The sequence below is a fragment of the Mesitornis unicolor genome, unplaced genomic scaffold (genome assembly GCF_000695765.1).
Source record: "Mesitornis unicolor isolate BGI_N332 unplaced genomic scaffold, ASM69576v1 scaffold444, whole genome shotgun sequence".
NCBI lineage: Eukaryota > Metazoa > Chordata > Aves > Mesitornithiformes > Mesitornithidae > Mesitornis > Mesitornis unicolor.
In genome coordinates, this window is record NW_010179157.1 from 64655 (window position 1) to 76887 (window position 12233).

Here is a 12233-nt window from a genome sequence, read left to right on the forward strand (position 1 = left end):
CTCTGCCTCAAAACTTCCCAGTGGGAGCGATTTTGGTAAGGCACTGTCCTGCCAAATGTTGGCTGATCAAGGTGCAATCTTTGCCATAACATCAGTTCTAGTTGCTCAGCTTGGCCCATCTGGGGACTCTCTGCAGATGTTGCTGCAAAGCCTCTGCTCCTTTTCCCTTTGGAGCCTCAGAGCAGAAGGGTTTCAATTCAAGCACTGCAGAAACTACATAGATATTTTCACTTCCTTCCTATAACCTCTGCTGAGACCAGTTATGTTACTGCTGATGCTACAAATCAGTAATATTAAAAGTAATTCCAGCTCCTGTGTGAACAGCCTGGAGATGAGGAGGAGATGGGGCCCTGCAGCAGTGCAGAGCTGTGTGAAAGAGGAAAGGAAAATATCCTTCAGACTTCATCTCCTGGCTTCTTGCTCCTCTTTCTAGTTACAGTGAGATGCCTTTTTCCTTTACACTTCCCTTCTTTCCCATCAGTGGAATGGTAAAAGCCAACCAAACGGTTACGTAAGGAAAATAAATCTGATTAAGATTCAGATAAAGTGGGTTGAGTCAAAGCAAGGGACTAATACTGAAAAAAACCCCTTTGATAGGGAAAATATCCCCACCAAATTTCTGCAAATATTTACTGCACCCTGAGTTTCATGGTCTTTTTGCACTCCCCATGTTGTGCTGCTCAGGTCTAGAACTGAAAGACTGATGCCCACTGGGACCCGTACCGCGTGTTCTGGCACAATGGCAGTTTGCTCTGTGGCACTTTTCCTCTGCTGAGACCAAGGCAGGCCACACTGTGTAATTGAGACAGGTAACTGAGGAGTGGTGTGGGTTCAAATACCATTGTAGCTGATGTTAAACTGAAGCTCACTATATTTTGGGATTCCTGTGGCATATTATTCCCACAAGGTCACTTTGTGGCACTGTAAAGTGCCCATTCCTGTTCTTCCTCACTTCCTCTCCCCTGTCTTAAGGTTTAGTAAACTCATCTGCTTCTTGCTGATTTCCACCTTCTGTCCAAATTAAAAATATAGAAAAAGAAAAGTGCCCTGTCCTCCTCTGGATCTGTCTGCATGTTTGCAGGAATCCTGGCTGCTGGATCTTGGGCACTGACCAGACGCATAGCGAAGATGGAAGCAGCTCAGCATAGCCCTTGCCTGGGTGGTCTGATGTTATCCTCGTGATTAAACTCTCCAGCTAGAATAATTGGAGCTATTCCTAATGATAGCTGGGTCCTGAAACCTCACACTCTCCTTCACAGAGAGGGCCAAAGCTCCCACCAAGCTTCCCCTCCTCCTCCTCTCGGTGAAGCTGGCCAATTCAACACATTCTTCAGTCCACGAGCATTAATAACTACAAAGTACTACAGCCTGGTAGACATCAGCTGCAGCCCCCCCACACCAGCCAGTGATAGGGACCTCACACAGATCCATGTTACAGAAGAAAACCTTCTTTTTACCTTCTTCTACAGAGAGAAGTAGCATGCTATTCACAAAGAAAAAACACATCACATATGCAGGATTCAGCCACCTGGCTCTGGATCTACACACATGCTGTGCATTTTAACATCCTCCCCATAGAAAGTCCTGCAATATAAGCACATGGAAATATTTTATGCTAAACACACAGGATATAAGGGCTTTAGGATTAATGCCTGGTAAGGAACACAGCAGAGAGAAAAGAAGTCTGGATTACTTTGGTCACAGCCTTCATCCACCTATCCAGCAGGAAAGACCAATGGCTAACAGTAGGTACAGCAGAAAAAACCCCTCTTAGTTCAGCTATCCAGAAGTAACATAAGGTCTCTACATCACAAATCAAGGCGAGAAAGGCAATTAAGTCCCTATACAATAAGAAAGGCTTACTGAAGTCTGTCTTCAGGCTGCATTCCCCAACCCTCCACCAATGCCTTGATTCTCCAATAGTACTGTTACTGTATTAGGCTCATGCTAGGCAATGGGCAAACTGAACAAGAAAATTTCAGGACAAATTAAAAATTGAGTTGAATACATTAACACAGGTGAACCACCACGCTACACATACTGACAAAGACCTCTAAATAACTAGCAATCATTAGCATGCCATACCTAAAGAAATCGCTAATTGCAGATACTGACTTCCTCACAAGTGCCTCAGTAACCCACTTATAAAGGAAATATTTAGCTTGACTACAGTAAAGCAATGCAGCAAATAAAAAGTCATCAATACGGAAGCAGCAGCATAGCACACGTTCCTCAGTATTCAAGACCAATGGTCAGATCTGAGCACTGGCCCAGCAAACTGGCTATTCTGCCTGATATATTACAAAAGACAGAAGAAATTCTAGTTTCCATGCATCCAACTGAAACACCTTCTTGATAAGGAAGATTAATTTATTATTTCTGTATGTTAAAATCTAGGAACCCATCACTTGCAGAACGCTCATTAATCTGTCTGATATAGCTATGGCCTGTTAAGCTTTCTGCCTTAATGGTATCCTGCTGCAGGAAGTTTCAGAAGGTAAGTATATTCTGTGACAGTAACTATTCACTTTTATTATCAGTTTTTACTTTGATGTCTTCCAACTAAACTGAATATCCTCCTCTTATAAGAAACATGAATAAAATCAACTTTATTTACCTTGTCATCCACTGCTCTGTACGATTCCTTCATGCCTATCTCCTCCCTAAACAAATTTAGTATTTTCTATTCCTCACTAAAACTGCATTTTGCAGTTAATTGCTGTAGTCACTCATCTGTGAAACTCAGTTAATTTTTGCTGAATTTAATTAAGGAATGACAACCAGAACTGAAAACAACTTTACAAGGAAGGGCATAACACTGATGCTCACATAATTACAGACTAGTTCCTATCCTGTTCCTTAAACATGCTGGTAATTTTTTTGTTTGTTGCCTTTACTGCTTGACTCAAAACAGTTATCTCCACTGGGCTTTTTTCTTCCATAAATTATTAATTTAAAGCTTATTACTTAAAGTGGTTAAAATTATTGCTTGTCATGTAATCAGTTATTTGTAAACACTAAACATTATCTGCCATTAATGCCTCTGCCCAGTTAATGCAAGTGTTAAACTTCTCTTAGCTTTTCTCATAATAATCAAGGAAAGAACACAGATGTACCTCCAGATCAGCAGGAGACAGGCTCAGTTTAAGTCGACAGCATACACACAACTTCACAGTGATTGAACATCTGGACACTCGCAGCCCACCCTACACTGAAGGTAACGAGAAGTTACCTCATGTAGTAAACACGAGTGCACAAGCACGTGTTCACCTGGATGAACACCGGAGAGTACTTAATCTACTGTAAACTCACACCCCATATCACCTTGAAATACCTTGCTTTTATATTCATTCTTTAGGTAATAACATGCCAGTCATTATGAATCTTGTCCTTTCAAATCTTTAAGTTTACACTCCAATTACATTCTGGATTCTGCAGCTCCAGTTATGCCCTCACTGTATCGCAAACTGGCCAGGTAATCTTTCATTTGCTTTCTGTTTTCAATCTATAACAAAAACGTACCTCTCACCCTCCAGATAACTGGCTTGCTTAACAGTCCTTGCTAAAAGCTTGTCAAAACCCTTTTTGAAAGTTTGAACAACAAGAACCAGTTCCACTACATGTCACTTTTCTCAGTTCAAAGAATTCTAATAGATCAAGACACGGGTTGGGTGGTTTGGTTTTTCTTTTTTGTCTGAATTATGTTTACCTGGGTGAATTAAAATTCCATTTTTATTTCAGTTTAATACATATCTGCTAGTGGAGAAAGACTCACTGCTTTCATTTAGCATCTCCTTTATGAGGAGCTGCTGAGGGAGCTGGGGCTCTTGAGCTTGGAGCAGAGGAGACTGAGGGGTGCCCTCATTCCTGGGGATCCATTTGGAAAGGGCAGTGTCAGGAGGAAGGAGCCAGGCTCTGCTCTGGGATGTCCAATGCCAGGACAAGGGGCAATGGTCCCAAGCTGGAGCACAGGAGGTTCAAGCTGAAGATGAGGAAAAGCTTTGTCAGTGTGAGGGTGGCAGAGCATGGCCCAGGCTGCCCAGAGAGGTTGTGGAGTCTCCTTGTCTGGAGACACCCAAAGCCCTGGCCGTGTTCCTGTGTGACTGCTCTGGTGATCCTGCTGTGGCAGGGGTTGCACTGGGGGAGCTTTCCAGGTCCCTCCCAACTCCTGACATTCCGTGATTCTGTGATTTACCAGAAACTTTAGCATCCTTGTTGCAGATAAGCACGTTTGTTGCCTTTCTGCCCTCTATCCCAGCTTTACCACTGACCACACCTTTCAGTGGAAACTTTGTCACTTCACTGTTGCATTTCTGACCTCCTAAGTGTATACCAGCCAGCCACAGAAGCCTCACAAAACACTTCTTTCCTGTCTTTTCTCCTCGGAGCTTAACTTCATTACCTAGAAAGAAAACACATCTCCTCTGTAACTGCTATAACGGAAAATAATGCAAAATAAATTATTTAATATCTCTAGTGCCCATATCCTCCAAAATTTTTTCTACAGTCCTAGACTACAACCTCACTGAATTAAGAAATTCACCAATCAAATCTGATTTCCTGTGGCATCCCTGCATGTCTCCCTGGCCAATAACCACACCATGCACAAGTCTGCTACCTGTGATATCTCCAAGATCTTTCCTCCCTACAACCCCCAACTTCCAAGCAAGCAGCAGCACATGTTGCAGCTCATTCCAAATTAGAAACCTGCTCACTGCTAATGCCTCTGTGCATTCTGACTGATTAGGCAGCAAACAGAACAGGTATATTGAACTCCACCTGATTTTAGCCCTCAACTGAAACACTCTCATGGGCCTTGCACTTCTATGCACTGAGCATTTTTCATGAAGCAGGTGAGAATGTACAATCTTCAAGACCAATCTAGTAGAAAATGGTGAACTTGGACAGTGGCTTTCTCCTTCTTACTTGTTTTCTTACGACCTTTTAAGCCCAGATACCTCATTATTCTGCTCAGCCATGAACTTCTCAGGTTAATGCTGGCTTCTCAAAGGCACACATTTTCCATAGAGTTGTCAGTGTTGCTTGCTCCCAAACGTATTGGGTAGTTAACTAGAGGAATACAGTGTTATTTTTGGATACTGTGGACTATTATAGTTAGATGGTGAGTACTGCAAGAATTAGGTAGTGTTTGAAAGATCTCTTATGGACAGAGGTATGTCATTCTCACTGTCATAACCTCAACATCAGATTTATTATTAGATTTCATGTAATCATAAAAAACATTGCAAATCTGTGTTCTTAAGTAAATAGAACGGAATAAAACTCCTCAGAAACAGAAACTAACATTCATTGTTAATGGCTGTATTTAACAATAAATATTCTCTCGAGCAGCCTCACTGTATTTATTCATTTGTAATGCTGAATACTTATCTTTCATGACCTAACTTGAGATTGTCACACTCCGGTGTGTCCTTAAGGCAACATCTTTCCTGCACTTACCAAGAAAGACAAATACAGAAGTTACCTGAGCAGCTGCTTCTTTTCTAGTCTAAGATAGAATAACACTGCTGCTCTTTTCTCTCTATTCACCTCACTCTCATTCCTGTAACTGGGCAGTAAGGCATCATTCAGTGATGCAGGGGATTAAGTCATGATTCTTATGGGTCCTAGATCAATATTTCTAGTGTATACCACTGTGAAGAAACCCTTGTTTTCTTCATGTTGCACACACTGATGAAATTTTACATGATATAATGAAAATATATTTAAAAAATACAAATTAATGAAAGGCAAAATGTTCTCACACACTTTGTGAGGCAGTCTGTGAGGACTGAAAACTAACTGTACACAAGGCAATGAAACCACACATCAGTAAGACTTTACCTTCCTACCACCTCCACCTCGCATATTATAACTGTTCCCTTTATGAGTATCACTGTTAAGTTCCCATCTGGTGTTTCAGAAGCGAATGGAGAGGATTGACAAAGCAGAAAGCTGAAGTAATCACAAAAATCTTGTTTCCTTAAGATGACAGATTGTAAATATCTTGTTCAAAGCTCATCAGATACTTACACTTAAAACTTTCCCTTTGAACATTGTCATTTCAGCAGCCAATTGGCTTAATAAAGCAAGTTGATTTAATACAGAAAACAGAATACAAGAGTGTATGAGTGGAAGTGTGAAACAGGTGCTTTGGGCATGGGTAGGAAACAGTGAAGAGCAGCAGGGACTGGAGAGGGACAGAGGTGCACTGCCAACCAGAATGGCAGCATCATTCCAAGCACAGCTGTTAAGGCTGCATTCCTGGGAGCCCTGGAGACCCACACGAGTACACGGATACCAGCAGCAACTCTCACAAGAATGGGAGTGGAAAATGAGCTTCCCAGCTGCTGTTGGAAGGAGGTAACGTACCCAGAGTACCCCCACCCCCAGGACATAGCTGGGCACAACACAGGAACAAATGCATTCAACTCTCCTATAGAAGCTCTTGCCCTTGGTAAAGAAACACTCCACAGCAGCAGTAGTGTTTTCAAAATATCTCTCTTTCACACACCCCCTCCAAATCAGTAGTCCTAATCCTGCCACTAAACATAACTAAATCCAAATATCAAGTCCCTTTCATACGAGCCAGGTACTTTCCAACAGGGTAGACCAACTCTAAGTTTCTGGAGTGGCTTTAAACAATTGTCCTATTTTTCATATTTAGGTAAGTGATATTCCCTTCCAGGGGTCATCTTCATGCCAATTTATTTTAGAATGCTTTTGCTTTAAAAGGACTATTATATTTCAAGTGGCTTAATCAAAGGATTGGAAGGGGGGAGAACAATAATTCAGAGTCTGCTGTCTAGAAATGCATAAGGAAGTAGTGCTCTGTTTAACTAAATCACTGTCAGACAAGCCTTATCTCTACCCTTCTCTCATCTTTCAATCTCTTATTTCTCCTGACCCAAAGCCACCAAGGTTTCACAACCCAGAGTCCTCAAACACTCCCATCCCAAATCTTTCCCTTTTCAACCCATACCAATGGTCTTTGACTCCTCACTTCTCTCCAGCTATTTACTAAATCCTCTCCCAGCTGTTTCTCTCTCTCTTCTGCCCTTACCTTCCCCCCTCCTGGTTCAGACCAAATCCTTGTCTGCTCAAATCTATAACCCCACAGTGCTCCCAAATAGCTTGACTGATAATCATCCTCCTGCAAATCACTTTGCAAACTGCCAGCCTACTCTGTAATGCTCGCCATTCAATCCCCCTGCTTCAAATCCACATCCATACCTTATGGCTCGGTGCCAGGTGTCCTAGCTCCAGGTTCCTCAACAGTGGCCCCAACCCTTCCTTGGCTCCTCCAGTTTAGCCTGTAAAGGCCCTTGCTGCCATACTGTATTTGTTTAGATACTCATTTTTATTCAACGAGGCAGTTTCCATCATATATTTAGCTTTTACCTAATCAGCATTTCCTGAATGAAAATGTTTCAGTACCAAATCTGTTGAACAGTTTTACCGACAAAGTTTAGCTTAAAAAAGCTGAATTATGATTTCATTAAGAGAACCAGACCGACAGCTCTGAATATTCCTGGACAAGCAAACAAGTTTCTCCCGATGTTCCCCATACCACTTCAGGTTTTGAAAGATCAAATTCTCTAAGTAGGATCTGACCTGACACAAGATCAGGCCTCAGCATCACTGGTATATTCTGTGCTCACATTCTCTTCCGAGTCCATCAACAAGAAGGTGCTTTGTTTTTGTGACTTACTCTCTGAAGTTTAAGAGCCATCAGCAAAGACCAGAGTGCCTGTGTTAGTTTTGGAACTGCTCAGACTGAATCAAAACCTTGACCCTGTAGAAGGGTCCAAAAACCTATTCAGCCTCCTAGAGTTATAAACGCACCCCACTATTTGAAAAAGACACGATGCCAATCATCTAATCAGACATTCAAAATCCAAATATAGAACAAAAAAATTGAGAGAAGCAGAGAGAAACAAAGAGCAGCAGCTATTGCAGCTATCAAACATGCCTTAGAAGATTTAGCAAAACATCACTGTTTAAACAATACTTCCAAAATCAAAATATCAGAGCGAAGATATTTAAACTGTTTGTTCCTAGCAAGTAAAGAGGGGAAAAAATTAATTTCCAAGGCAAAGTGACTATCCTGGAAAACCTCCGGTTGGCAGCTTAATTAACTGAGAAATGTCCGACTTGAACACCTTTGATGAACACAACTACAGCATATTATAAAAAAAAGACTGTGTGTGTAACCATTCAGGATATAACTCAAAAAGAAATATGAAACTAAGTGGAATTCTACCAAAAGCCAATGGAAATTTGATCTATACCACCAAGTTTAGCAAAAGGATTACCATATACTACGCTATTAAGTACTTGGTAATGTCTTTACAATGTTACTGGAATACAGAATTTGCATCACAACCCATTCTGCAGACTTCCATTCCCAGCACTGTGATGACACACTGCAGGAACGAGGAAGCAAATCGCATAGATGCACAAATCTGAGAAGATTTAGGTTTTTTGTTTAATAAGACCAAGCATGGATTTGGTTTTTTTATAGCCTATTTTCTAATCCTCTGTCCAGTCTTGCTTTCTTCTGTAAAAGGACTTTAGCAATGTTGTCATCTGACAGAACAACAAAATTCTGGTCGCTGTAAACACTTCAAGACACAACAGAAATTGATTTTCATGAGATTTACTTCTTTCCAGCCTGTCTCAACCCAGCCCAGCGCTGACACAGAAGCCTGTGACAGATTCCTCTGTTGTCACAGGGACTCTAGCTTTACTGCTTACATACCTGCTGTGTAAGGAGGCTGATGTGGCTTGGTGGGGAATACTGACAGGCTGCTTGCCTTCCTGCCAGCTGCTGCAGTTCTGCTGCTACTGTACTGGTGCTACGACGTTTTCCCTGGGAAGAAGTCTCTTCTGCATCTTTGTGCATCCTGGCTGAGCCCAAACACTGCTCACTTGGACTGCGATGGCACAAACCTACCAAAATAAACATTTGGGTATGTTTAGTGAGCGGTATATCAGAGTTTCTCAGCCTGCTGGTCACAGAGACACAAAAGCAGGTATGATTACTTCCTGTAGTTTCTAGGGAGAACGTTGCCTTCTGCTCTGCATAGGTCTTGCCTATATGAGCTTTTGTCAATGCCAAACCCGTATTCTCTTTATCATAATGTATCTAAATCACCCAATTCCAAAGAATATTGACTTCTGTTACCTAAGTTAAATCTATGACTGTTTCCCTTAAGAACAAAGAGATCCCTTTAAATAGGCTACTCAGTTGGGAAGTCAGATTTATTTTAATGCTAGAAAGGTTGAAAATATATATATACAGCAACCCTAGTGAATATGTGCTGTTCCCAATGTACAACCTAAAGCAAATATGTATCATCATTGATAAAAGCCAATCAAACAAAAAACCCAACCCAAAACAAACCAACCAACCACATTATCAGCTGTTAGTCTGTGTGTTGTTCACAAAACTTTGCCAATAAAGGCTGCATCCATAAATTCCTACAGTTTCTTCAACCCTTCAGATTCCTTACACTCTAAAGTTGCATTGATCAACTATGTTCTACCCCAGAATGTTAAATGAGAGGACTCTAGATCTTCTTTCTAAGATACCCTTTGATATGGCAGTGCTGAAATGTCCCAGGGAATGCGATACAGTAATGTTTCTTATATTGACTCTTTAATGATTCTTTAGCTTTTACAGATCCTTCTTTTTCGGAGGTCTTGACACACCTTTAGGTATTCAACAGTTATGGTGGAGTCACCATCCCTGGAGGTATTTAAAAGATGTGCAGACATAGCGCTTAAGGACATGGTTTAGTGGTGGACCTGGTAGTGCTAGGTTAATGGTTGGACTCAATGATCTTAAAGGTCTTTTCTAACCTAAATTACTCTATGATTTCCTGTTCATTTGCTCAGTAAAAGGGCATCTTTGGCAAACAAGGGCTGCTTCCTGTACTCCTCCTTTCCAGAAGAAATTTAGCACCATTCAACAAGACTCCTAACCCCAGAAATGTAAAATTTCTACCTATCCCAGAACACAGATTACAGAATCTCTGTACTGAACTAGCAGGTTATTATGCATCCCAGAACACTCACCTACTTTTGCAGAGGATGGTCGGGACAATCTTTGGCTGTAGATCTGAGCAGCTCTCTGAAAAGATGAGAGTGGGCCAATGGTGTAGCTACCAGAATGACAACGATGTAACCCTGCAAGTTTAGAAGCCTCACTGGACACTGGGTTTGAGAAGACAGAAGAGCTGTCAGGAGCTGTGCTCTGCGAGGAAGGTAGTGGGGATGGGGCCTGAATCAGCCTGGGACCAACTGGAGGAGCCAGCAATGAATGGTGACCAGGCACCTGTGAATTTTCAGAGGCTGCAGGTTGAGATGGTATCCGGGAACTGGTACTTCTCTGGAGTGTGGCACCAGAAACAGAGGAAGAAGCACTCAGAGGGCTGCGCAGAGGTAATTGCTCTTCTGCATTTAATAAGGTGCATCCTTCTGGAACTACAGAAAGAAAACAAGCACACTACATGAGAAAAAGCTTCTTTTCAGGTTCTTTGGTTAATATCAACACAACAAAGATGCCTCTACTCCAACACACTGAAGCCAAAATGACCTCATTTACCAGCAAAGACAAGAAGAGGCTCTCCATGATGAATATCCTCTTTCAAAGCTTGCCATATCTAGAACTTCCCTCACAGAAGATGAGCTAACTCTTTCATATTGCTCACTCTACAGTATCTTCTCTTGGGTTTAAAAGAAAAACCTGCAGAATCTTCCCCAAAATTGGGCATTTTAATCTCTCAGTTTTAACCTTTGTTTAAAACAGTATTAAAAACAGTATATGCATTAATTTTTACCTGACGATGATTTAAGCCAGTTTACTTACAGGTTGATTTAACTTCTTTGGGTTTGTGGCCTTTTAACGCTCCTTCTCCAGGCAGATCTGCAACTGAACTTTTGGGCTGGTCACCTTTTTTTTTTTTCACCACCTCAGGATGCTCTATAACAAAATAAAGGAATTAGGAAGTAGAACAATGCAAACTGTGGTATCATTAGAACAGGACTGTAGAATTTAAACCCTGTTACAATGGACCTTCTTGCTAATATTTACCATGGACCATGCAACTCTATTGATCACAATTGTGCTGTCATGGACTACTGGATAGGTATGGCTGGCACTGCACCTCCTTCCATGGAACACCAAATTAGGCTAAAATATACAGAGCAATAAAATATACCCTGCAATGGGTATGTTCCCTGTAGACAGCACAATTTAACAGGCCTTGATTTCCCTCAACCTTTACTTTGATTTCAGGATTCTCTGTTCATTTCAAATCTCAGTGCCTTCAGTTTGCACATTCACATTTCAGTTACAAGCCATCACATCTAGGTCCCTATAAATGCCAGTCCAGATTCATCCCATTTCACTTCAGGGAAAGAAAGCAGGAGCACAGTTACTCTAGTCTTCACATACAGAGTGTGAAGACTGAAATTAAACTGGATTTGTCTGGGCAACATCATCTCAGAACTGCCTGCAACACTTACCCTCTTGAGGCTGTTTCTCTGGCTGGTTACTGGTGTTGCTGGGTTTTGTGCTTGTGGACTTTGTTCCTAGGAAGACACTTGCTGACTTGGTTTTGTGTGTGTAAAATGTCAACACTTCCTCCAAGTCCCTTTCACTACAATGAGAGAAGAATGGATGAAAGTGAGGATTCTAAGCTTTTCTGGCTTCATGTAACAATCATAGAATTCCATGTTGGAAGGGACCACAAGGATCACCCAGTCCAACCTCTCAAGATAAAAGTACAGTTCAAATGAGATCAGTCAGCACCCTGTCAAGCTGACTCTCAAAACTGACCAGTGTAGGGGAATTCACCACTTCCCCTGGGAGATTGTTCAATGTCTGACTGATCTCATGGGAAACAAATTTCTTCTGGAGTTCAATGGGAATCTCTCCAGCAGCAACTTGTGTCCATGATCCCTCGTCTTTTCCATGGGACTCCTTGTGAAAAGGGAGTCTCCATCTTCTTGGTGCCACCCTTTATGTCCTGGTACATAGTAACAAGGTCCCTCCTAAGCCTTCTCTTCTCAAGGCTGAACAGCCCCAGTTTTCTCAGCCTTTCTTCATACAGCAGCTCTTCCAGTCCTCTGATCATCCTCGTGACCCTTCTCTGGACCCTTTCCAACCTGTCTGCATCGTCTTTGTATAGCAGGGACCAAAATTGCTCACAGTACTCAAGGTGTGG

At 41.8% G+C, this 12233-nt stretch overlaps 1 protein-coding gene across 1 annotated transcript in view; it reads right to left on the reverse strand.

The window, feature by feature from the left end:
* LOC104539186 (tubulin polyglutamylase TTLL5-like) overlaps positions 1 to 11666 on the reverse strand; it is a gene marked incomplete at both ends in the record, with an annotated part of 61258 nt that extends 49592 nt beyond the window's left edge. The window contains 4 exons of the mRNA XM_010182653.1: positions 8762 to 8952; positions 10081 to 10488; positions 10874 to 10987; positions 11533 to 11666. Coding sequence (XP_010180955.1) covers positions 8762 to 8952; positions 10081 to 10488; positions 10874 to 10987; positions 11533 to 11666 — 847 coding nt within the window. The remainder of the gene's footprint in view (positions 1 to 8761; positions 8953 to 10080; positions 10489 to 10873; positions 10988 to 11532) is intronic.
* Positions 11667 to 12233: the final 567 nt, after the last annotated feature.